We start from the raw sequence: 27,850 nt of genomic DNA, 5'->3' as shown, positions 1-27,850 counted from the left end.
TATTACACATATACACACACACACACACACCACTTTTATTCTGGGTATATACAGATGGTGACATTGTAGTGAAACGTACATTTGCTCAACCCAGTAATATAATAATCTGTTAATATTGTGTGGCTAGAGATAATCAGCGTGTTTGGATATATGGGCATATATAACCATGCAGTGTTTCTCAGAAAATAAAATCTCCATATGTATGTAAACATATGGATACCTACACCATGACTGCAACATAGGAAAAACATTTCCCCCCCATCGTTACAGCTTTGCTTTAAATATCTTAATATCTTATACACTTGGTAAACTTTTATACATACTTGCCAACTTTTCCTCCGCTTCAGGGAGATCCTGGGGGAGGTGTGGGGCTTGATGAATAACATCATTTTGGCCCCGTCCCCTAAACGATTGTCACAATTTGGCTAAATACCGCAGGCTAAGATGACGCATCATTTGCGTCATTAAGCCCTGCTACTTATCTATTGCGAGATATGGGAGGTTACCCTGCTCTACCGGGAGCCTGGGAGGTCTCCTGCATATTCCAGGAGAGTAGGCAACTATGCGTTAAAGAAAAGCAGCTAATGAATCTTTAGAGACTGAAGTGTCTTTTACATTTCTGTCCTCATTACTGAAGTCATGTTGTCTTACCTGTCAGTCTTTGATTAAATCTTGGTCTCCATGAAAATGGACACCTCCATAGGCATCACTACATGGACATAGGACACAATTTCTGAACTGGGTCATCATGCCACAGATGGCGAAGCCAACCACGTCTTGTACTGGCTCAGCATCAGGGAGAATGCCAGACTCTTCAGGGAGTGAGGGAGATCACCCCTATTTCAGGAAGTCTCCCTGAATGGCAAGTATGCAAAGTTTTACATATATATTTGTCAATGTTATCAATAGCTTTTCTACATTAGGTAACTTGTACTTTAGGTATAATGGTCCTTTTAGTATAGACATATTGTCCAGCACAACGTCCCTAAATTTCATGTTCACTTTCAGAACTTTCTTTATGCAACTTTCTATAGAAATTACATAATAGTAACATCACGTTTTCCCTATCTGCCAGCTTCAGAAATGTCCCCTATTGCATCACTACCACTAACTCCATCCAGCAGCGGCTCAGCGAGCCCACCTAGCGGAGACAGTGTGAAGCGCAGCATTGTGTTCTCAGACATCGTCCGGGTGCGCCTGGCCGGAATCAGGAAGTGACGTCAGGAGTGTGAGCCGGGAGGCCGCACTGCGCTGGTGGTGAGAGGCTGCCGGGAGAGTGTACATCAGGTGAGTGGGGTAGGACCCCTGGGGTACCCTGTGATACGGAACCTGTGTCCATGTGTGACATGGCGGGAGCGCGTAGTGTGAGAGTGGCCGGGATTCCCCGCCCTCATTACATGAGCTACATGTCTGACTGGCTAATTTATAATCATAATGTGTGTGTGATGTATCCGTACCCCCTAAATGTGTATATATGTCCTCCAGGGATCTCATTGTGTGTAATGTATCCGTACCCCTTAGATCTATATATATATATATATATATATATATATATATATATATATATATATATATATATGTGTACTAAAGATCCCCCGATTGTGTGTAATGTATCCGTACGCCCTAAATGTAGATATGTGTCACTCAGGGATCTCATTGTGTGTAGTGTATCCGTATCCCCTATATGTATGTACTAAAGATCCCCTGATTTTGTGTAATGTATCCATACCATTATATATATATCTCATCATCATCATCACCATTTATTTATATAGCGCCAGTGATTCTGCAGCGCTGTACAGAGAACTCATTCACATCAGTCCCTGCCCCATTGGAGCTTACAGTCTAAATTCCCTAACACACACACACACACACACAGACAGAGAGACTAGGGTCAATTTTGATAGCAGCCAATTAACCTACCAGTATGTTTTTGGCGTGTGGGAGGAAACCAGAGCACCCGGAGGAAACCCACGCAAACACGGGGAGAACATACAAACTCCACACATATAAGATCATGGTCGGGAATTGAACTCATGACCCCAGTGCTGAGAGGCAGAAGTGCTAATCACTAAGCCACCGTGCTGCATGTGTGTATATGTGTGTGTATATATATATATATATATATATATATATACACACACACACACACACACTCACTCCCCTTCCTTCCCTCCCCTCCCGATCCCCCTCATTGTGTGTAATGTGTCCATACCCCCTATGTAAACTTATCAGCCACAACATTAAAACCACCTGCCTAATATTGTGTATACATAGTCCATCAGATCAGGCCACCTTCTTTCATTGCTCCATGGCCCAGTTCTGGCGCTCACATGCCCATTGTAGGTGCTTTTGGAGGTGGACAGGAGTCAGCATGGGCACTCTGATCAGTCTGTGGCTACGCAGCAAGCCGCGATGCACTGCGTGTTTTGATATCTTTCTATCATAGTGCAAACGTTTTCAACAATTTGTGCTACAGTAGCTCTTCTGTGGGATTGGACCAGATGGGATAGCTTTTGTTTCCCACGTGCGTCAGTGAGTCTTGGTCGCCCATGACCTTGTTGCCGGTTTATTGGTTGTCCTTCCTTGGACCACTTTTGGTAGGTACTAACCACTGTTTAACGGGAACATTCCACAAGGTCTGCCATTCTGGAGATGCTCTGACCCAGTCATCTAGCCATCACAATTTGGCCCTTGTCAAAGTCGCTCAGTTCCTTACGCTTACCCATTTTTCCTGCTTACAACACATCTCCTTCAAGAACTGACTGTTCAGTTGCTGCCTAATATATCCCACCTGTTGACAGGCGCCATCGTAACAAGATAATCAATGTTATCCACTTGTCAGTAGTTTTAATGTTGTGGCTGATTGGTGTATGTGTTCACCAGGGTTCCCTTCATTGTGTGTAATGTATCCATACCCATCCCATAGATTGTAAGCTTGCGGGCAGGGCCTTCTTTACCTCTGTCTGTCTGTATTACCCAGTATTGTTTTATTACTGTGTTTGTTCCCAATTGTAAACCGCTACGGAGTTTGCTGGCGCTAGATAAATAAATGATGATAATGATATGTGTTCACCAAGGGTCACCTCATTGTGTGTAATGTTTCCATAACCCCCTATATTTGTGTTCACCAGATGATCCCTCATTTTGTTCATTTTATCCATGTCCTATATGTAACTTTACCAGGGAATCTCTCATTGTCTAATATTTATTAATATCCCCCTTATGTGAGTGTTTTCCATGGAACGCCTCATTGTGTATTTTTATCCCCCTATATGTAAGTGTTTACCATGGAGCCACTAATATGTGTGATATTTATTCATACTCCCTATATATGTGTTCACCAGGGATCCCCTCATTGTGTACAATTTATCCATACCCCCCAGTGGTCGAAGTGGAAATTTAGAAGTGGCGGCATGGAAAATGTAAGTGAATGGAATTTGATAGTTTTACAATGAAGGCAGTAGTAGAAGTGGCGGTATGGCATACCACCGTGTACCATCCCACTGCAAAACCCAGATATGTAACTTTACCAGGGAATTTCTCATTGTGTAACATTTATCCATATCCCTTTATGTGAGTGTTTTCCATGGAACGCCTCATTGTGTGTTTTTATCCATATCACCCTATATGTAAGTGTTTACTAGGAAGCCTCTAACACATGAGTAATTTGAGAACAGCAGAAGTTTGCATAGTTTAGTGCTGTAAACGGATCACTGATGCAGGATTTACAACACTAAACTTCCTGACTAGCTGCTTATGCTATAATTGTTTTCCATATACACACATTAGGAGCTTGAAATGTTTACCAAGTACCTCCTGATACCTGGAACAGCACTCTTCCTTATAAGTCTGTAAAGGTATTCCAAGTACCTAATATGTCTGTAAATAATTACAGTACCACATAATATGTGTACACTTTATCTTTAGAATCTCTTATGTCTATAAATATTTGCAAATGTATAATTTATTCTTTACTAATGCAATAAACACGTGTTTTTGAGTACAATTTGACAGGCTGAAGTACCCTTCGGCATCTGTCTGTGGTACCTTTGGCAAGGGGGCTAATGTAACATACCCCAGTATCAGAAAATCTGACTTTTTTTTTTTTAAGGCTACTTTAAATGTATTTTCATTGTGATTAGATTGTGTAAATGTAATGTGTTTTTTTAAGATTAGCATCAAGCTACGTTGCCACACAGGAAAATTCCTATTTCTCTATACCTACAGTGTGCTACGTCTCTTCCTCTATACCTATATTGTGCTACTCCTGTTCCTCTATACCTACAGTGTGCTACTCCTATTCTTCTATACCTACTGTGTGTGCTACTCCTATTCTTCTATACCTACAGTGTGTGCTACTCCTGTTCTTCTATACCTACAGTGTGTGCTACTCCTATTCTTCTATACCTACAGTGTGTGCTACTCCTATTCCTCTATACCTACAGTGTGTGCTACTCCTATTCCTCTATACCTACAGTGTGTGCTACTCCTATTCCTCTATACCTACAGTGTGTGCTACTCCTATTCCTCTATACCTACAGTGTGTGCTACTCCTATTCCTCTATACCTACAGTGTGTGCTACTCCTATTCCTCTATACCTACAGTGTGTGCTACTCCTATTCCTCTATACCTACAGTGTGTGCTACTCCTATTCTTCTATACCTACAGTGTGTGCTACTCCTCTTCTTCTATACCTACAGTGTGTGCTACTCCTATTCTTCTATACCTACAGTGTGTGCTACTCCTATTCTTCTATACCTACAGTGTGTGCTACTCCAATTCTTCTATACCTACAGTGTGTGCTACTCCTATTCTTCTATACCTGCAGTGTGTGCTACTCCTATTCCTCTCTATCTACAGTGAATACAACATGTGTAGCAGTTTGGTTTTTTTAATTACTGTATTGTTGTCTGATGCTGTAAGACACTTCTCTGAAATGTTTCAGGACTCCCAGCTTTTTGAGGTACATTAAGTGTTAAATATTTGTTTTAGGTTGACCCACTCCAAATGGGGGATGAAAAAGACACCTGGAAAGTAAAAACACTGGACGAGATTTTGCAAGAAAAGAAAAGGAGGAAAGAAAAAGAAGAAAAAGCAGACACGAAGCACAATAAAAATGTAGGCATCTCACCTAGCTGTAGAAATTGATCATCTTGATAGTGCCAAATGTCCAGCAGCATTGATCTATTGCTTGAGATAGTCCCCTGCAACTATCAATATCTTTAGGCATGTGATCAGCTCTTGGGTAGAAATAACTTGTGATTGTTGACAGTTAGTGTGTATTGAATATAGTCTGTATTAGATACAACTTGCACTAAAGCTTACTGTGAAAAGCTTTGACATAATTACAGTAGTGTTATTTATGCTGTTTTGTGTGTGACTGAATTGTATGTAAGTTGACGTCTTTCAAATCCTGCATTGTCAAGTTCTTAACAAGTCACTGACTTATGCGTAAGTATTTGCAGGCTTGTTTACCATATGACAAAGCCGATATGGGTATCTATTGAAAAACATTTAAATTATGGACTATTTTCTTCTCCCAGCTTATAGCATACGTAGGGCAGTACGGTGGCTTTGTGGTTAGCACTTCTGCCTCACAACGCTTGGGTCATGACTTCAATTCCCGACCATGGCCTTATCTGTGTGGAGTTTGTATGTTCTCCCCGTGTTTGCGTGGGTTTCCTCCAGGTGCTCCGGTTTCCTCCCACACTTCAAACACATACTGGTAGGTTAATTGGCTGCTATTAAATTGCCCTTAGTCTCTCTCGATCTGTGTGTGTTAGGGAATTTAGACTGTAAGCTCCAATGGTGCAGGGACTGATGTGAGTGAGTTCTCTGTACAGCGCTGCGGAATTAGTGGCGCTATATAAATAAATGATGATGACATACAATTGCCTATTCTGAATTGTATTGTCGATGTAAAAATATACCTTCTGCCAGGAGTTTTAATATATGTACATTTGCTTTGTAGGCTGATGATCGTGATTCCAAGAGAGATTCCTTGGAAGAGGGAGAGCTGAGAGATCACAGGATGGAGATTACAATTAGGAATTCCCCTTACAGACGCGAGGATTCCATGGAAGACAGGTACAGACATTCGCTGATCACGAAATGTTAGATTGACTGTTTTTACATCAAAATCTGTATCCTATTACACAGGTCAGATTTAGTTGAGTAATTTAAAGCTGCAATTCTATGGAATAAATTTTACTAATGGGCACTGAACGCCCACCCTAGGGGCTGCTACATACCGCTGTTTTCCCCTGGACTCCTCCATTTGTCTTACAGCACTAGCCAAAAAATCGGGCGATCAAAAGCCAATATTACGGATTGTGATTGGTCCTCCCTCTTACACCCCCCCCCCCCCCCCTTTGTTACCAAATTGATTTTCCACTTGTGTAATATAGATTGAGGGGCACGTTAGTAAAATCTTCTCTGTTAGTGACAGGACAGGTTTAAGAAAAATAACTATTAATTCATATTGGTATGTGGATGTTTATGTGACATTCACTGTGTAGTGAATGTTTTTGTTATTTAGTATAAAAACTTTCCTTTGTTTCCTGCAATCAGGATGTCATTTCAAAGTGCCCCTTGATGGTATAGTGGAAAATCAACATTGTTTAGCATTTCAGTTGCCTATTCTTATTAACCATCACCTGGAGTTTAACAAAGACTCTTCGATCATATTTATCCTGTCTCCCATATCTCCTGTAGAATACATATCACTCGGCATTGCTAAAGTAACAGTGATTAAGTAGATAGTAGTGTTGTTACTAAGACACTCCCATTATCTTCACGTACTGATAAAACCATGCGTGTGTACAACTCTTCTGTCGCTGCAAGAGCCAGGTTTGCTTGATTCCGTTCTCTTTCTCCCAGAGGTGAGGAAGATGATTCCTTGGCTATTAAACCCCCACAGCAAGTCTCCCGAAAGGAGAAATCGCACCATAGAAAAGACGAGAAGAGGAAAGAGAAGCACAGACACCGCAGCCACTCCGCTGAAGGAGCGGGAGGTACGTCTTGTTGCTCCGTGCACACTGACTGGCTGTGGAGGTCACTGGAGATCCTCAAATCCCTCAGAGGGAGGTTTGTTTTTTTCTTGAGTTTAGATCTAGTTTGAGACAAAACCAGAGAAAAAATAAGTCAGCGCTTGGTTAATCCCATATTATATTTGTACCAGCTGCATGGCAATATAATCACCCAATATGTATACAAAGCAAAAAGACATTTGTTATCAGTGCTTATCCTTAACACTGCATATCTGTGTGTATCTAGCAAAATGAAAACATGAGCTATTGGTTCATATTTTGATCAAACCATTTAAGCCTGCATCCCAGCGTCAAGGGAACCTCATTGTATGCAGCCTTCATTATGAATTGCTAAATTAAATCCTTAAATTTTTGTATTTTTTTAAATTAAAATTTGTTTATACGCCATAGACTAAGCAGCAAGCATATCCATAACCCCATCCGCTATATTGCATATGCAATAAAGGATCATTAGGCATAAAATTGACTTAGAAAAAATAGCTTATATCTACACACACACACCATGCACACAGGGGTCAAAGTGTTGGGATGAGAAAAAGTAATGGGAATATAAGTGAATTGAATTTGATAGTTTAACAGTCAAAGCAGTAGGAAAAATGGCGGTATACATTCACTGTATACCAGCCCACTTCCACCACTGTGTGTGTGTATATGTGGGTGCGTGTCTCTCTCTTTTGCAAAAATCCTCTAATATCGACGGTCATTAAAATATAAGACTTATTGTAGCTATTTTGCTTGCTAAAAGAAGCTGGCTTCATTGTCCTTCAGTTGGATTTCTGGCAGGAAGTCTGCTGTGAGTAGGACAAATATCTTCTTCCACAATCACAACTGAATCACAGACATCCTAGGTTCCAAAATGCTCATTAAACCTTTAGACATATTTATATTTCAAAATGCTGTTGGTAACTTTTATAGAAGGTGTCAACGATCCACAGCGATCGACATAAAGCAGAAAGTAGAAACTTGATTTCCTTGAAGCACATTAACATATGACGAAGAACGGCGGAGGAATCGGATGAGACAAAAGTATATGTTGTGCTCTTGAAATCTAAGTGGCCTCCTAAAGTTTTGTGCAGATTTTTCAATTAGTTGACACAAAAATCAGGTGGATCTTTTACAACTAGACTAATCATGTTCAAACCCAGTTTTTATGTTTTGCCTTGAAAAATAAAACTTGATTTGGTCTCTTGTTCCTCAATAACATTCCAGTATCAATGGATCTATTTTAATTAATTTGCTTCTTGACCACTTGGTGGCAACATAACACCACAATATATACTCTTAATACAAGGCTTGTGTCCTTTGTAAGCGGTTTCAGCCTGCTGCTTGTGAGCCCATTTTATAATATTGTTGTAGTCATTGCAGCATACTTTTATTTGTCCTTATTTTTTGTCTTTATTAATCTTTAAAAAACTTGATTTTTGAGCGTAATATTGATTTTATATTCATTATTGTACAATTCATCTTTATTCTTGTATAAAAACCAATTCACGAGTAAGTAAACAGTGTGCAGGTTTATAATCTTCTCTTCTGAAACCAGTTTTGGCTTATTTCAAGGAAAACGTGGCACTTAAATGTACAAGCAAGATTGACAGCTGATTTAAATGATGTGATATTTGTCAACCACCAGGTAAATATGTCCGTGTAAAGGAGAAGGACCGAGAACACGAGCGACGAAAAAGACACAGAGAGGAACAAGATAAAGTTCGTCGTGAGCGGGAGAGACAGAAGAGGAGAGAGATGGCCAGGGAGCACTCTAGACGGGAACGGTAAGAGAGCATTCTATGACATGGGATTAGACGGGGGGGGTAGACCGTAGTGTTTTTGAGAACACAGATTGTCAATTCAGTAGGGACCAATGAAAAATAATAACAATTAACTAGAAACTAGCGCCATTACTGTAGGCCTTCAAGGCTACCGTTTCCTAGAGAGCTGATAGGCCGCACTGTAATGAATAATAGAGTAGTTATGATATAGAAGTTAGTGTAGCCATGTAGTTAGAATTAAGAGTAAATTCTGGCACAAGGTGCAAGTCTATCAGGTCATGTATGTGTTCTCGCACTCCGTGTAATACATATGGCAGTCAGTGAGCTATGCTGACGTTACACGTTGCCCATAACCTAAATAAATTTAGGATGTTTTGGCTCAGCTGAAAGCACGCCTCCGATTAATAACCTTATGTTGACATTGGAGGTACAAAGTACACGGTTTAGGCTGATCAGTGCCACCCCCTGAGCACTTCATGGTGTTGGACAGAAGGTAGATATGATTGTAATGGATGCTTAGTATAGAATGTTGGATTATTTGAAGGGCTAAAAGGGAGTCCAAGGGCATGTTTGAGATGGATTAGGACGTAGCAGTAGGATCGGTAGGAGATACCTTGTTTTGTGCTGTATATATGCCGTATTATGCCTGGTGAGGATGCTGATGTAGATTTTTTCAAACCTGTTGTCTCCATTTAAAAGCTGCATTTTATGTTCTTTACACTTTTGGTAATTGGGGGGGGGGGGGGGGCAGAGGGGTCTCCCATGCTGTGTCCTAGCCACAGTCATAGCTGCTGAGGCAACTTGGCTGCTTAGAGAGATCTGTTCTTACTGTGTGAATAAGACACAGCTTTTATTAATGTAGAGTCCCTCAGCCCCCCTTCCGCACCTCCCCTGTTTTGTTGCCTCTCCCCTTTCCACTTTGATCATTTTAAACATGTGGATAATTCATATATTCTTGATCAGTTCAAAATGAAATGAAGTCCTAGCTGGAGTTAATATTATTACTTGTAAGGCTTCACAGTGCCTGACAGTGGGAAAAACAGGGAATATGTAAATCCGAGACTTACAAGGTAGACACGATAGATGTAGACATAAAACAAAGGGTATGGATGGCCCTGCTCATAAGAGCTTACATTCTAACAGGAAGAGGGCACAGCTAAAACAAGAGGAGCAAGTATGGCTCAGAATGGAGATTGGTAGATGAGGGTGCTGTAGTGCTGGTAATATAGGTGGGAGTGTAGAGTAAGCTCCAATAAAGAGATGGGTTTTCAGAGAGCATTTAAAGATTTATGGGAGAGCCTGATTTGGCATTGTAGGGAATTTCGGAGGCAGTAGCAGCACAGGGGAAGTGTTCAAGCGGGAGTGAGGTGTTACCAGAGGTGGAGGCTCAAGTCAGAGGTAGATCAAAGGGGCCGAGTATTTTGAGATGAGATTTAATATGTATGAAGGAGTGAAGTGCTGAGGGTTTTGTAGATAAAGGTGACTTAATTGAATTGTATTCAGGGGGACACGGGAAGCCAGTGTAGGCATTTGCAATGTGTTATGGCAGATGTGGAGCGGTGAGAGGGAGATCAGTCTTGCTGCAGCATTTAGGATAATGAGTGGATAAGAGTTTTGGTAGCATTTTGGGTTAGAAAACGGCATATTCTGGCAGCATTTCACAGATGGCAGGGCTGGGACAGACACTGGATGTGATGTGTTGGGATATCTCAGAAGGGGAGAGGTAGGTTTGGAGTTTGTATTTATGACTGCTGCTCGCTGTACTCGTGCTCACCTTGTCGGCCTTCACAGGCCTGGTTGACACAGAGTATAGGTGTTACGTTCTTTTTCTGTTGTTTAACTTTGAATGTGAAATTTTAGGGAACAATTTAATGTTTGCAGTGACCGTCTGGAACAACTGGAACGCAATCGCGAGCGTGAAAGGAAGATAAGGGAACAGCAGAAAGAGCTTAAAGAGCGGGAGAGGAGAGCAGAGGAGAGGCGCAAGGAGCGAGAGGCCAGGAGGGAAGGTACTTGTGTCACATTTTCTTCTGCCACGCAGGGAAGGGGGTTTTGTATTGTAACATGCTGTGTCTGTTGCTCGGGCTGAAATAACAGTCCCAACATTAGATCCCATGTATGTCATAGCTCTACAGAGGTAGTAACTTGTATTGGATTATATTGTATTCCATATGGTGCTTTGGCATATTATTTAGTGTGACATTCACTCCTTTGCACAGCATGTGAACCGTAGCGTGTGAAATATTGGATTTCTGTAGGAACGGAGCTAGCAGTACACAGTACAAGGGAAATCCTAGGATATCAGTTTCTCCGCTGCCTTTTTGGGATACATAAATATGATGTTGCTAAAATAGCAACTAGTGAGTTACAATGGAACTAAAACTGATTTATTAAAAGAGAAAGGATTTCTATCTAGATATGTGACTCACTTCTGTCTGTTGAACCGACCCCTCCGCTGTCACTTAAGATTCCACTATGGAAGGGAGTAGTGTGAGGGCAACTGTTTGTACTAGTGGCTACTGCCATGCATGCCTTGACTACATGTGGCCACAAGGTGGCACACTGGCTCCTTGTAGCATGGAGAGTACAGAGGAGGAAGAGTGCCCGTGTCATTGTAGACAGGAAGGTGCACGGGTGTAATGTTGAACTCTTGTTCAGAATCAGCTTGAAGATAAGATTTCACAGCCATAGTGTGCTGTAATGTAAAGTCATGCTGTGTTTAGGTTTGAGTGTTTCGTGTACAATTTTTCTACACATCACAATTATATCCATCGTTGCTCATTTACCATAGATGCATCATAATGAAATCAGTAAAGTAAGTACACTCAATGTATGACCAGGCTAATTGTCCAGCGGTCAGTGAGGTATAGGCATAGTTTATATGGGAAGGATAGCATGCCCCATCACATTTCCATTTGCTGCAGTGTTGTTCTTCTGTAGTATCCATACTACCTATCCCCTGATGCCTAGCTGGCCAGAGCCAGATCACAGCCATGTAGATAACCATAGGAGAGATGTAATCGATCAGCCATATGCCACAGATGTAAATAAAACTAACTGGGGATAATTATCCTTTCTGGCTGTATTGTGGTACAAGACTCACTTGCATGATGCATTAAACCTTGTTCCCCTCTCCGTTACACTTCAACCAGGAACTCTTAGTCCATTTAGGTGACACTTTTTTATGCAAGTACATGGTGATTACCTTCATAAACTTCACGGAACTTAAGTTGGCAACACACGTGGCGATTTCGTCTGCCCCATTGGCTTGATGAGCCTCCGTAGATGGCCGGGAATGATTCAGTTCCATCCTGATTATTTCCAGATGACAATGAGATTGGCTGAAGACCAGTCATTGGCCAACGGCTCAGATAAGGCACCGTGTGTTGCCAGATTAAACACAGATGGTAATGATTATATACAAGCTCTTAAGTGTTCAGCGTTATGAAGCTTCCTATTGTTACTAATTGCTCAAAGCAAAAAGCATAAATCTATTTGCTGCTGTACAGTTTTATATCAGTATAGTAGAGTTCAGAGTAATCGTTGCTTTGTTTGTATGTCTGAGGGTGTTTTCACTGCTTCCTGATTGGAGGCCTGAGCACCGCATGGAAACAAATCAGGAAGTAGTAATAAGCAGCAGCATTGGAGGGTGATTGTGCAGATGGCCCCTCTCTGTTTGGTGTTTTGCATGATTTTCGGTGACCTTTGCCCTATAAATGATTGCATTACAGGATAAATAATACCCTCCGCTTTTTGGATGGCGATGCAACGAGAGGACCACTGTTGCTAACACGTCAAGCTCTCTAGATGCTCCCACTCAAAAACAGGTTTTCTTGTATTAAATTGCACCGTTTGTCCTTGTTAATAAACGGTAGGCAAAACAAGTAAATATTTAAAATATATTTCCCCAAAACGTATGGTTCCCCTGCAATGCAGCATTGTTACATGTCCTGTTTCTAATCAATTGATAGTGATAACGCATGTAGGTCCTGCCACTATAGTGTACCAACCTGTACCACATGCCTTCTAGGGCTCGCAGCATCTGCGCTTCCTCTGCGCAGGAAGCCAGGGCTCTTGCAAGAGAGTGAGAAAATGCAGTACAGTGCACACTTTGCAGATTCGAGAATACTTGTAGAGTTTAGCACTCAAAGTAAGTTTTGGCTTTTTAAACCATTTTCATGGCAATTACTTGGTAGCAATCCTGTACTGCATTGTTCCTTCCTAACCCTCCCTCTGCCAGAAGAGCCGGCACAACCACACGTGTCAACGGGCATACTCGCCCTTGGTAGCCACAATTGCGGACAGGGCTGCCCTGTCAGTTTTTTTTTTTTTCTTTTTATGGACATGTATGAAAATCACTCAATTCAGAAAATCACAATTCAGATGCATGACAAATGCTAAAGGGACGGTAACCTCAATTATTTTATTTGGATTTGCTTAGAAGACATGTCCTTATTTTGTTAAGTACATGCTATCCAAATCCTGTAGCAAAAAAAAAAATTCAAGCATGCTAATCATGACCACAGCCACCTCAACACGCTACATACGTGTCATTAGCGAGAAATGCTTGTGTGGAGCAGGGCACTAACTTTACCATACTGAGTGCACTTTCTGTCTGTCCCTCTACCTGGGGAGCCAGGGTGCATGGAGGAGAATATGAAACAATATATATATTAAAAATATCTTTATGTCAATTCTCTCTGCAGACTATCATCAAACTATGGGTGTTTGATCTGTCTGCTACCTCTTTGCCCACTGTCATATTTTCAGTTTATTTTGGACCCCCACCGCCTTAATATTACACACTTTAATTTTTACTCGGCAAATCCCTTAAACTATTGTATTCTGAGAGAGTTATTGCATGTGATTGACAGAAGGGCTCTGGGAGAAGATAAGACAGGACAGAAACAAAGGCATCTCCGATGAATGGTGAGCCCTGTAAGCGCACATACTAGCCCCGTTATAAACATATCCTTTTGGATTGCAGCCATGCAGTGTCTATAGAGTATTTTCATATGTGTCCAAGTTTAATTGCCCGCTCTGGCAACCCTACCAAAGTCCCATTTACCGTACACCTATTCTCCCGCAAGTTCTGTTAATATCACTTGATATTTTGATTCCAAAAATGATTTTACACTTAAAATTTGAATATTTTCTTACTTGCCAGACATTCAAACAATCCGCGGTATCTGAAAATATACGTATGTCTGGCTTTTACAACACATCGTGGTGCTCGGCTTGCCTGGCAGCGGTCATGGGGCGTCTACTAACAAATGAAGTGAATTAACTGGCACAGAATGTAGCGTGAATATTAATAACTTTTCTCTTGAGGGAGGGAAATACAAAATATTGATATTGCATTGTTATATTGTATGCTGGGAAAATGTTAATGTAGCCCAGGGGTGGCTGTTTGCAAAAATTTGGGCACCCCGCTCACATTGTATGTTTCACTGAATCTCTAAGGGGAAAGGAGTTTGCTGGAGGAAGAATGGATTCAACTAAATATCAACAGTCCCTTGAAACCAATGTCCAGAGAAATTGAAGCTAAAAGGAGATTGGCTATTACAGCGAGACAATGATCCAAATCATAGCTCAGTATCAACCATGACGTATTTACAGGCACAAGTGTTCCTAGATAGTCTAGAAAATCTCTGGGAAGATCTGGAACCTGGCGCACATTTCAGATTCCATTGACGAAGTACTGACCGACAAGGTGCCCAAACTTTTGCACATGCCACATTCACTCACGGTTTTATGTTATTTTTTTCCCATCTGTTAAATTCTGCAAGTAGTAATTATGTATTAAACTATTGAGAAAGGCTTCATTTTGTATTTGGCAGATGTGTTCTGTACCGAGATTTAGTGAAAAATGTAATTTGAGCAGACAGCCCAAACCTTTGCTACTGTGTCATCTGTTCTCCGATGGAAAGCAGCCATGGTTCTTTAATTACAACTGAAGTGAGCAAAATTGTTGTAAGTTAGCAAAGGTGGGATAGGAGGAACTAAACAATGCAAATGAATTGATTTCATGGGCATTGAGCTGTTTTTGATAATGTGCCGTTAAGGTAAGACTTCTGATTGGCTCAGGGAGACCACACATTTGCATAGTGAAATGACAGTGTACAATACTTAAGTCTTACTGCTCAGGTTGTAGAACACGGGGGCAAAGGGGTAAACTGATAGATTGAAGACCTGGCATAGGAAGTGGTGGCACACGGGACAGATTGGTGTGATGAGCGTTCTGTGTACAGGTGCCAGTTCACCAGCGTAGGGCAATATGGGTGAGGTGCGGTGGTTTGGAGGAACACATTCATAAATACCTGCCCATCAAGGACTACTGCCATTCCTAGCTGTCCATTGAACAGCTAAATATTAAAGAAAGTATACAGTTAGAGGGTCATGTAATATGTTGTCTGTTTGCTGTGTAGCTGACATACATTTATGGACCATTAATTCCTCTTGTGCTCCCATCAGACTAACTTGACTCCTCATTGTTTAAACAATATTTTAAGTAAGACACCACAAAGTGTTACCTTGTGCTCATTTTAGGCAGCGTGGCTTGGTGGAGCGTTGTAGAATGCCCATAAGCATCTTGTCCATAGACATAGATCACTATACATACATTCCTGACACCTTCTGTGTTGCACTGTCAGATAGCATTGTTGCTTCATGAAGTGTCTCACACCAGAGAGGCTTGCAGTATTACAGTCCAGTACCATTTGCACCTGCAGCGGCTCCACATGCTAACTATTGCACTTAGTCATATTCCCAGGTCCATCTTAGGACGTCGGCTTTGATTTTTTTGGCCCCTCTCCTGCTATATGTTAGTTTTCAGTGCTGGTTTTATGCTTTGCTAACTAAATATAAAAAGGAAAAAAATAAAGCAAAAAAAACATAGGTGTGTACAACACCATAGACAATCATTTTTTCATCCATATTTGTTTTCTGTGCTCTACAAAAGTTTAAAAACTAGTAAAAATGTTCTAATGCTTTATTTTGTTAATGTTATTCCTTGTTGGGGGGGGTGATTTTATCCAGTGCTGACATCTTCAAGGACAGCAAGGTCAAATAATGGGCTTTTATAATGCCAAAATATAATTTATTACCTGTAGAAGTCTTCTGTGTTGTAAGGGACAGTAATAATTAAAAATCTTGCTACTATCCTAGTGGAGACTTTAAAACACAGCACAGGATACTACAAATGCTAAAGGGTCATTCTTAAAACCATCAGTCTGAGTAGTAAAGTAATTTGTGATTAATTAAAAACCCGTCAAATTCTTTCTTGCATTATAAGAACTGTGTAACCAGATTAAATGGGATTGTAATAGCTACTGTTAAAAAGAACTGCAAAGCCCCAGTGTCATACATTCACTAAACATGGAGAAGGAAGTGTTAATAGAAATAGGTTTTATTTTACTATGTAAAACTTATTAGATTTCCCCTGACGCTTTTTCCTTCAACAGTGGTTGCTCATCACAGAACGGCCAGAGAGGAACACGGAGACAAAGCCAAAGTCAATTACCGCAGTCGCAGTCCCGTACGTCAGCCACGGGAAAGATTAGATGCCGGGGACGGGAGGAAACTAGGTGAGCATGATGGAAACTGATGCAGCAAGTGTCTGATCTTAGAGGTGGACGTTCAGTAACTTGCATTAAAAATGGGGCCTACAAATATTTACTTTGCCCTTTAACTGATAAGTTAATATAATGTTCCTGTTGGTTTGTATAACCTTTGTCACCATGGAAACAGAATACCCCATTATCCTGACTATTAAACACCCCAAGCACCAGCCCAGGGATACTTTTAGCTTCAGACCACGTCATCACTGTGTTGCTTTTTGCTTTTCTCAGTGAAAGAGGACAGACCAGATGTAAGAGATCTATTGTCTGACCTGCAAGATATCAGTGACAGTGAGAGGAAGACGAGCTCTGCGGAATCCTCCTCAGGTACCGGAACTCCTAAATCAGCTGTTCCTTCATGTCTGATAGTCTCCAGTAACTAACGTGACCAGGAAGATTACTATTGCTTCTTGCCATGTAACCCTATGTGCTCGGCTTTTCTTTGTCTTGCTACCGATTTCGCCTTGTTGTCATAAATGCAGATTTTACGATCAGTTTCCAAGCATAGGCGAAGGCCTCTTTGAATGACATTTACATGTAGTAATAGCACCAATAACCTCCAGTAATCAGAAGTGAGACTTCGGTATGCTTAATAAATCTGTAGAGCGTGATTATCCGTGACTATTTACCACTAGGAAGTCACTCGCGGATGCCATTAGGAGACTTGGTATTAACGTGACAGATTACTTTGGTAGCCTCTTCACTTCTAAGGCTTTGCCCTGTCAGAGATGAAGGGCATTAAGGGGGTTCTCTCATCCATACATAATACCGCTTTGTAGTGTTCCAAAAAATCCTTTTACAACTTAGTTTATTGTATTGCATGTAATTTTCCTTCCTCTATCCTAAATGACACTGTCAGAGTCAGTCTTTCTTTCTATGCCCTAATTTGGCCCCCTCCCTCTATCTTGCACAGATAAGGTTGGGTCTGTCCGCTTTGTGTAAGTGATGGGTACACTTTAGTGACTAATAAAACACAGCATGACTGCTTTGTATCTATGGGAACTTGTCTTGTCCACCTTTTCTAACGGATACAATGGATGATCTGTCACTTCAGCAGGTTCAGCGTCTGGGTCAGAGGAGGAGGAAGAAACCAGCTCTGAGGAGTCTGAGGAACGTGAGGAAGAGGAAGAAGAGGAGGAGGACGACGAGGAGGAGGAGGAAGAAGAGGAGGAGACTGGAAGTAACTCCGAAGCAGCATCAGAACAGACTGCAGGTAGCATATAAACCATGAAGAACAGAGAAGATTATAATAGCTTCTACATCACACAGCCCCGTCCTGTTATGTAATGTAACTTTCCACTGGCTACAAATCCACTACAAAGGCAGTGCATGTCTCTGTCACTTCTTAATGCCCTGGGTAGAATCCTCAGTTAACTCCAATATCATTATTTTATTCTAATACTAGTTTAAAACCGTTGTGCTAGTTCACACTTTAGAATGCATACTCTGTGTGTAAGAAGGTATTTTTAGTTCTACACATTGTAGTATATGGTGTAGTGAGCAACTTATTTGACCAGCATATATATCACTATACTGATGACATGGGCTGATCCCTGTCTGTGTGTGTTTGCAGTTACATACACTTACAATATCTGGAGGCAGCTACAAACAAGCCTCAGTCACAGTACATATTACAGTGTGTAGAACAGAGAACCTGCTCAGGCGCAGGACGTCGGAACGTGGTCACACGTGCTGCTAAGTCCTTGTGTATTATATATGATCACACCACTGCTTGTTACAGATGATGAGGGCACAGTTCCCTTCCATATCATTATCTTTATTAATCCAGTTGGAAATATTTTACAGTTTTGCGGCTGTTTTCCCCTAGAGAATACATTTAATGATGTTGAATCTATTGTCTTTTAAGAACCTCTCCTGGTTAGATTGCCGTGGGGTAATCTATGAAGCTAACTTTTGGCTTTCTTGCTTTGCAGAAGAGGTCAGTGAAGATGAAATGAGTGAGGAAGAGGAGAGAGAGAACGGAAATCACGTTCCCATTGGTAAGACGATCACATACTGCGGAGAGCGAGTGTCTGCAGCTGCTCTAGTCTTGTGATCATGACATCAAGCACCAGGATTGGCTGGAAGGAGAAGGGTGTCTTCTCACCCACTGGCCAATCACTACGTGTCTTTATGTAACTTTTACTAGATTATGTACATTGCATTTTTCTTCTAGCTTTCGTTTTCAGCAGCGTCTTTATATCTTCATTCAGAAGTTGGTTATGACGCAGAGCTACTCTCTGGATACATTTTTATGCAATTGCAGAGAGTAAAAGGTAGCTGTCTTGTAATCCAGGACAATGATCAGATCATTTCAGTACAGATCATCCTAAACCTCTCATAAACTTTCACCACAGTATTGGTGCGTGTATATTACCGGAGCACTGACCATTACATATTATCCTAAGTAATACATGTACGTATGCAACTTGCCTTCAGAGATCAGTCATCCATGATGACTGATGTACTGTGTGTGTATGCGGGCCAGACAATTCTCAGGAGCCAGTGCTCCTAAAATATTTGCTAGCACCCATCTTTTTCAGAGGAGAGGCACGTGATCTGCCATGTTATAATAACAGATGTGCTGCTGTATTTCATCAACATGTATCCGTATTTTCCATCTTTTGCAGTCACAGAATCCAGATTTGACCACGACTCTCCTGAAAGCGAAGAAGAGGAGGAGGAAGAGGAAGAAATAAGGGATATCAGCCCACATTCGATTGCTCAAACAGATGGCGAATATGTCCCGGATTCCCCAGTTATGTCTCCCGTTGAGCTGAAGCAAGAGCTGCCCAAATACCTTCCAGCCCTACAGGTAACAGACAGGCCCTACAGGTCTTCTATGGGCTGTATCGATAGAATACAGTTGTGTACCTCTTACTAATAAGGGTTATTACTTCGCAGGGCTGCCGCAGTGTGGAAGAGTTCCAGTGCTTGAACCGGATAGAAGAAGGCACATATGGAGTTGTGTACAGAGCAAAGGACCGGAAAACTGGTGCGGAACGTTTCTTATTTGTTGATAGAGAGAGGTTGTGATGACAGAACATTATACGTGCCTGTATATTATCGCAGATATATTGTCCCATGGCAGGCGGCTCTAATTGTTGTCTTGGCAGCTTTCAGTACTGGGGCTAGTATAGTGGAGATTGATAGCAGATTTATACACATTACTGTCTTTCTGGAAGCAGGATGAGCAATGAATCGTAGATTCCAGGTCACATGAATATTGCAGCAATCTACAGGGGGGCGAGGGAACCTCCTAAAAAAAAGTTAAGCTGTAACCACACAAAATTCTTATGTCCATTAAAGATATCTGGTGTAAGAAGGTGGTAAAGCCACTTTCACACATTGCATATGAAATGTGTTTTGCTGTATGACACTTCTTTCTTCCAATTGCCTAGCCTTGTGCAGTGTATTTCAGGCTCGCCAGATTACAAACATGACTAATATCTATGTGTGAAATTCCCCAAATCTTGTCTACTGTACTCAGCAATCTGGCCCCATGACATGGTCTTCACCAATCGAAAGAGATTGTTAGAACATTAAGAATATTGGGGTGTTGTTTGTGTCCCTCTATCTCCCCCCAGTTTCTCCTTCTATAAAACTACTGCGTGAGCTTCCTCCATGTTTTTCTAGCTGTAAGGTAGCTTAGCAGTAGAACCACTGGGGCCGTGCATAATGATCCGAACACCATTACTTGTTCTGGATTGTGGTTGAACTTCTCCATGCTTCCAGTGCAAATTAAAGAACCTTGCTTGAAGCATCATTAGACAAACCGTACAGTGGACATATTTGAAAACCGGTGCACCATAAAATAAAAAGATGCTGTAAACCTTACCAACCAATCAAATGTTTACTCTCATTTTCTTGATTAAGAAAAATGTCAAACTAATGTCCATAACTCTCTCCATTTTCTAAAGTTTTTAAAGGGGCTCTAACCTAAAATGTCCAATACTGCTTGTACCTAACACAGTGTAATGTTAGACATAGCATTATGTTATCTCTGCAGGCTTTGAGCAAATCTCCGGAATTGCGTGAACCACTGTCCGTGTATTTGTGGGTGTAAAATGTAAATGTAAATCCGCACAGCAGTTCTTTGTCAGACGATTCTAACACGTCTTTCACATAACTTCAGCCAGGGATGCATTGAGGCAATCTCCATGGGCAGAACGGTGGCTCGGTGGTCAGCACTTCTGCCTTACAGCACTGGGGTCATGAGATCAATTCCCGACTATGGCCTTATCTGTGAGGAGTTTGTATGTTCTCCCCGTGTTTGCGTGGGTTTCCTCCCACACTCCAAAAACATACTGGTAGGGTAATAGGCTGCTAACAAAATTGACCCTAGTCTCTCTCGGTGTGTTTGTGTGTCTGTGTTGAGGAATTTAGACTGTAAGCTCCAATGGGGCAGGGACTGATGTGAGTGAGTTCTCTGTACAGCGCTGCGGAATGAGTGGCGCTATAGAAATAAATGGTGATGATGATGATGATCTCCACTCGGGCTCATAAATCACTTTTCCGTTGCTGTCTAGATGAAATTGTGGCTCTGAAGAGACTGAAAATGGAGAAAGAGAAGGAAGGGTTCCCCATAACCTCCCTCCGCGAGATCAACACTATATTAAAGGCCCAGCACGATAATATCGTCAGGGTCAGGGTAAGCATCACGATGGAACTGATATCACCATTGTAGTCATGGATCCTTTTTGTTTTTTATTTGTTTTGTTTTTTTCTTCCTGAAGGTCAATTCAATAATAGTTATTTATCTGCATTTTCCTCCACTTCTATTTAAGCTTTTGTTTGGTTCAGAGAAGATACGTGCTTCTTTTTATTTACCAACTACATTTTATCTTGATGCTTCTAATAGACCCAAAGGACTTCAACCACTTTACTGCAGGCCAGGCTAACCTCTCCAGGTGTTGTGAAACTACAAGTCCCAGCATACCTTGTCAGCTACCGGCTGGCTACTTACTGGCAAAGCATGCTGGGGCTCGTAGTTTCACAACACCTGGAGCGCCACAGGTTGACCAGGCCTTCTCTACTGTATTCCTTTATTGTGCACAGTTACAATCCTATTGGGAAAATCCCTTCAGATAGCAGCCCCTTTGTTTGATTGTACTCCTCACATAAAAGGACCCTGTACAGTGTTAACCGGAAACAATTAATTTATGGAACTTTTCAAATATTTTATACCAGGATACAATCACTTTCACCACTGATCCATGTGACACGTTTCCATCTTTAATGTAAATGAACAACACTTTCTTTTTCTATTTGTCTTATTCCAACACTAATTGGTAATCAATAGTCCGCCAGGACATGTATGAATGAGCTACAGTCGCCATTAGCGGCCGTCATTAAACTTATGCTGCTTCTTTCTCTGTGTCTCCGCAGGAAATTGTCGTAGGAAGCAATATGGACAAAATCTATATAGTAATGAACTATGTGGAACATGATTTAAAGAGTCTCATGGAGACCATGAAACAGCCTTTCCTACCAGGTGAACGGATTATTTAATGTGTTTTTAGTTTTATCCATAATTTTGTTTTTTTTGCTTGGAGTCCTTTGTGCTGCTTTTTGTTTCTTTTCATTTTTAGAGATTGTATTACAGTGTTCTCCCCAGAAAATGTTGTGAGCAGGGTGGTATTAAGTAGTAGCTGGATGGGGCCAGTATAATACTTTGCAATAATAATGAAAAATGTTGGAGGTTATTGCCCACACCTGCCAGGACTGGTCAGACTGGTGGTCAGTGGTCTAACACACACTGCCGGCTGTAGTGCTCACATAGTGTCTGTTATAATAGGAGAACCAAAGGTTTATTCTATTATAATAGGACTCTGTTGGGCTCTGGGTGGTAAGTAAGAACAGCCGGGTGGAGCACCCATAAATATAGGTGCTGGGGAGAACACTGTATTATAATAAATGAGAAAGGTTTGGCTGAATTCTAAACCTGTATGTTTTCTAGAAGCTTAAAAATGCTAATTAAAAAGAAATTGACAACGACACAATCCTTTAAAATGAAACAAAGCTTATAAAATTAATTTTAACACATTATTTAAAGTGTTGCATTATATTTATTTGCTATTTGGCTCTTCCTCTTTATTTTAGATAATATTTTATAGTCTCTGCGCATCACACTTGCTGCTGTTATCCATGGCAAGGATTCGTCAATGACTACAAGATTGCCCCTTTAACCCTTCCGTACACGAATGTTATTTACCATCTTTAAAATACTGCCGTCATTATTGTTCGCTGTGCAAAATGCACATTCAGTGTACACGTGATGACGGATGAGAGCGGCAGAGATGATGTCTGTAAAACTACATTGATCATCCAATTTACGTAGGGACTGATAAGGGATACATTCGGCATTTAAAGGATGGCAGAGCCGCACTTAGAACATGAGGTCCATAGCGCAGTAACTACAACGCAGTCACTTTATACTCTGGAGTACAGCTTGTATCCCCTGCTAGCACTTAGCCACAGTCTGTCCTATTCTCTCATGTGGTAAATTGCTGGTTCTGCCACATACAACAGAGCTTACTCGGCATTATGCAATCAGTCTCTTTGTCATTCTTGCTTCTCCGCAAGCTAGCAGGCTCCATACTTCAGTTGTGATGTAACGCTAAGGCCGCCCGTTACAGGTTATGGACACGTCTGAATTTCTCAGAACTGAAATACAATTCTTTAAACCCCAAACTTAAGAAAAAAAATAAATAAATATATATTTATACTTTTAATCGTTCCCAGTAAGTTTGTTTCAGTGCTATGTTTTTCCATCTCACATCTGTTTCTGGTTAGTACAGAAGCAGAGAACAATCTATTCCAAGCAGATTGAATTTATACCACACTAATGGGCATAGAATGAAATGTAAGCGGACCCTGTCTTCATCCATTCATCCTCTTCCCAGGTGAGGTGAAGACACTGATGATTCAGCTGCTACGGGGTGTCCGTCATCTCCATGATAACTGGATTCTTCACAGAGACCTCAAGACCTCCAATTTACTGCTCAGTCATGCTGGTATATTAAAGGTAAGGACCCATTCCCCATGGATGTGACAGCTCTGTTCTTGTTTTTAGTGGAGAAGACTGCAGGTTCCCTGCTGTGCGGGGTGTAATATGTCCCTTATTGGGAGTAGGGGCTCTTTGGAGATACAGAACCGCTTATATCAGTGTTGGCTATCCTTTGACACTCCAGGTGTTGTGAAACTACAAGTCCCAGCATACCCTTCCAGCAATAAGCTGCTATATATTGGCAAAGCATGCTGGGACTTGTAGTTTCACAACACCTGGAGTGTCACAGGTTAGCCAACACTGGCTTATATGATATTTTAAAGCTTAATATCATATACCATATAATAACCACATTCATTGGTAAAACAGTAAAAAATAGAATCCAGGAATTCTGGGACCTACAGTTCTACAGCAGCTGGAGATGCGCAGGTTGTCTACCAGCGATTTTCATTGTGTTGTGTGTTTGCATTTATTGATGGCTATGTTATTTAGCTACCGTATTTTTCGCTCCATAAGACGCACCTAGTTTTTAGGAAGAAAACGGGAAAAAATATTCTGAACCAAATCTCAAAGCCAGATGTGGAAGCTGGTAATCGGACTTGCCATTTGGTAGAGCAGGGCCACAGCTAGCCTGCAATAGTCTTCCGTATACCTGGTTCCCTCCCGTCTGTGTAATGTTTGTTGCCCTGGGTGGACGCACAAGCGTCCTGCTTCCGGGTGGATGTCTCGATTCAGTGGTGAGTGGTCCTTCTTCAGATGAATGAGGAGCAGTCGGTGCGAACATCATGTTGATTATAGACAAACAGATATTAGTTTAATATATTGGAGCAGTTAATTTTTTACACCACACTCTTTGTGTATGCTGTACCATTTGTGTTGAACTGTGTTTATGTATGTACAAGTTCCCCTAGAAGACTCTTGCAGGACTTGTTTAAAGGACAGCCGATCTCCAAGCCAAATAAATACAACTCTATAATTTAAGGGAATTCATAATGGCACATTATACAAGGTCTCTGTTTTGGTCACAGTGCAGGGTCTTGAAAATTAACATGAATTTATAGTTACCTTTCCTTTCCTCACCTTGTAATACAGTGACCACAGGGTCCTTCTTCAGCTGGAACGCCGGATGGAAGGTGGGGAAAGGATAGACCACCTGATACTTGGTACGGAGCGAGAAGCTGTGCAGCAGACACAGGCAGCAGTGACGTGGTGCCGCTGAAGGAGCAGTTGTTTTACTTCACAATCGCTCGTTCAGCGGCCCCACGTCACTGCTGCCTGTGTCTGCTGCACAGCTTCTCGACGTTAATCCCAGCCGCATTCTGTATAGCAAACCGAATCAACATGACATCCGCCCGGCAGCAGGACGCTTGAGCGTCCCCACGGCAACAAACATTACACAGACGGGAGCGAACCAGGTATTAAGGATCTGTACAAGGCTTTTTTTTAGTATTCGCTCCATAAGACGCACACACTTTTCCCCCCACTTTTTGGGGGGGAAAAAGTGCGTCTTATGGAGCGAAAAATACGGTATCTAATGTACATAATGACTTACAGGACTAGGTGTTCTTTGCTTTGTAAATCCATGGGGCCAAGTTAATAAAATTTTGCAAAGAGCAATGATGTGATGTAAATCACAGCGACTTATCAGATATCAGCATTTTACTATAATAACACTAATGAAAGCAAATATCGGTTTGGTTGTTATGGTCTACAGCACTAATAACCTCAATGTGTTTTTCAGTAGAATACACTGATCCACTAAACCATCTATGTATGAGGATTACCTCTTACAACTGACTAGTTTAACCTAATCCTAATTGCCGTAATCTATAGGGCTAAACTGATCTAAGATTACACAAGTAGAGACCTATTCAGCTTTGTGTCTCATGGACTGGATTACAGTAATGTCCTGGACTGGAGTCATTGACGGTTTACTAGAAGACCACCTCCAGCCACCAGTTGAGCAGCTCTGTCAGTTTTTGGATATCATGGGTATCTAATGACTACAACTTGATTTATGGGATTAGTGATGCTGCCTATTCTTCTTACAGGTAGGAGACTTTGGTTTGGCCCGTGAGTATGGTTCTCCTCTTAAACCTTACACCCCTATAGTGGTCACTTTGTGGTATCGGGCTCCGGAGCTTCTACTTGGCGCTAAGGTACATACATTTCAAGGCTTAACTCTTGTTTACTTGCACAAGTGTAACAACTTCATGGGTCATTCCATCTTAATCCACATCTCTTATCTTATTTTCTCTGCACAGGAATATTCCACAGCCATAGACATGTGGTCGGTAGGGTGTATATTTGGGGAACTGCTGACCCAGAAACCTCTGTTTCCTGGAAAGTCTGAGATTGATCAGATCAATAAGATATTTAAGGTAAATGTGGCTTTGAGTGTGTTTAACATACCTTGTTTGTGGTTCTCTTGTAAGGAAATACTTTTTATGGAGTTCTGTGGTAACAATACTATCTGTTCTTTTTTGGCCTTTGACTTAGTATTTGGTTATCGTTCCCTTAGTAGGCTGGAGATAAGTCAATTACCAAAATTCCAGCATAGATGATGTAATTAAGCAGTAGCTGGAATACCAAAGGTATTCTAACAGTGTAGTAATGTTTAAATCAGTTTAAAGGGGTTGTACTAAGACCATAGTTTTACCATAGAAGTCTATGGAAGCTGTTGGACAGGACTCTCTCGATGAGCCATGGGTGGCTTTCAGAGCACTTTCATTCCTCTGGAGAGCATTGTGTGGCCCCTCAGGAGAGTACATGTTCAATAGAGAATGGGTTGTCCAAATGTGGACAAAGAGAGTTGGTTTTGTAGCAGGTTTGTGGCTGGGATCATTTATAATGCGTCACTTTTTCACCAGGATCTGGGAACACCAAGTGAGAAGATCTGGCCTGGTTACAATGAGCTTCCAGCAATCAAGAAAATGACCTTTAGTGAATATCCTTACAACAACCTCCGAAAGAGATTCGGAGCGCTTCTTTCAGACCAAGGATTTGACCTCATGAACAAGTAAGTAGAGGATGTCTGTCTTCTGTGCAATGGAGGTTATACCCATTTTTTTCATGGAAGGATCTGACTAAATGTTTATACAGTTGTTTGTTGTACAGAAACTTGGTTAACCTCCGTACTATATGTTTCCCTCAGGTTCTTGACTTACTGCCCAGCAAAACGAATTAACTCGGAAGACGGCTTGAAGCATGAATATTTCCGAGAGACCCCCCTGCCTATAGACCCGTCCATGTTCCCCACCTGGCCAGCGAAAAGCGAACAGCAGAGGGTGAAACGTAGCACAAGCCCACGTCCCCCAGAGGGGGGTCTCGGTTACAGCCAATTGGTGAGCTTTGCTTTCATCCTCCAAGCTTGGCCTTACAGATCTAGTGATGCAGCATGTTCCCTGTATTTATAGTTCTTCTATGAACAGTAAAATTATGAGCGGTAGATAGGTCAGAAGAGCTTAATGCAGTAATAGGAGCTGTACAAATTGCATCATGCAACTTTCATTCTGTTGTAATTGAAGGGTTATTGTGGACATTGGAAACAGCACCACAGCTGAATTAAAACCAGATGTTTAATCCAGACGTTATTTTCTACAGGAAGACGGATAATTAGGATTTGCAATTAAAATTGAATCTTTCGTCCAGCTTTATTTCCTCAGTTACGTCAGTGTTTGTCCTTGTTATTAGTAGTTGATCAGAGGTTCACTGATTCCAGTAGGATAGTTACTTTACTCTGTATGTGAATCTCGTGTGATCACATTTTTGCTATCACTGCTAAGGTTTGTATTTTTAAATGGCCTTTCTTGCCTAGAGCCTAATGTCTTGTGCATTCTAATGTCTTGTGCATTCTAATGTCTTGTGCATTCTAATGTCTTGCAGACTGCTCATAGTGTTGGATACCTCTATAAACCTATTTTAATTACATTGTTACACTGTAGCGAAGCGTGGACAGATCTTAGACTACATTAGCAGTTCCTAAACTGACTGTTTAATAATGCATGTGTTTGCTTTGGTCTCTCATTCTAGTATTTTCATCCATGTGTCATTTTATTTTTAGGGGGATGATGATCTGAAAGACACTGGGTTTCACCTCACCACCACCAATCAGGGAGCTTCTGCAGCCGGACCTGGTTTCAGCCTCAAGTTTTAAATTTCCCAAAATGAAAATGACTGTTATTTTTTTCCACTTTTGGACAATTATGAGGTTGATTTAAACTCTTATTTGGAACAAACCATCCCATACTGTAAAAGACATACCTACCAACCGTATGATACAAAGAATTGTTTCATTCCGAAGCAGGACCTGGAGACATAAGCAAGGACTTGGAGTCTTTGACTTATTTATTTTTCACTCTTGTATATTTGTAGAATTAAAATGCAATTTTTAATTGTTTAAA

General features: G+C 41.2%; 1 protein-coding gene across 7 annotated transcripts; it reads left to right on the top strand.

Moving 5' to 3' along the window:
- Positions 1 to 1,182: 1,182 nt before the first annotated feature.
- On the top strand, positions 1,183 to 27,850 carry LOC142106810 (cyclin-dependent kinase 11B-like). Of its 7 annotated transcripts, none has more exons than XM_075189829.1 (22): positions 1,184 to 1,287; positions 3,348 to 3,425; positions 4,997 to 5,122; positions 5,976 to 6,091; positions 6,884 to 7,017; positions 8,684 to 8,822; positions 10,680 to 10,828; positions 12,850 to 12,969; positions 16,283 to 16,405; positions 16,670 to 16,765; positions 17,496 to 17,651; positions 18,373 to 18,438; positions 19,069 to 19,253; positions 19,343 to 19,433; positions 20,968 to 21,089; positions 21,827 to 21,932; positions 23,344 to 23,465; positions 25,499 to 25,606; positions 25,712 to 25,828; positions 26,318 to 26,466; positions 26,602 to 26,791; positions 27,511 to 27,850. In XM_075189829.1, the coding sequence occupies exons 2-22, from the start codon at positions 3,417 to 3,419 to the stop codon at positions 27,601 to 27,603; spliced, it is 2,517 nt and encodes an 838-aa protein (XP_075045930.1). In that variant the 5' UTR covers positions 1,184 to 1,287; positions 3,348 to 3,416; the 3' UTR covers positions 27,604 to 27,850. The 7 variants fall into 7 exon arrangements, with proteins under 7 accessions (XP_075045932.1, XP_075045930.1, XP_075045929.1 ...); XM_075189828.1 differs by having other exon boundaries at positions 17,493 to 17,651; XM_075189830.1 differs by having other exon boundaries at positions 1,185 to 1,287; positions 10,701 to 10,828; positions 17,493 to 17,651.

Source organism: Mixophyes fleayi, chromosome 11 (assembly GCF_038048845.1).
Source record: "Mixophyes fleayi isolate aMixFle1 chromosome 11, aMixFle1.hap1, whole genome shotgun sequence".
Taxonomy (NCBI): Eukaryota; Metazoa; Chordata; class Amphibia; order Anura; family Limnodynastidae; genus Mixophyes; species Mixophyes fleayi.
Note: the sequence above shows the minus strand (reverse complement) of the source record. Positions and strands in the feature narration are given on the sequence as shown.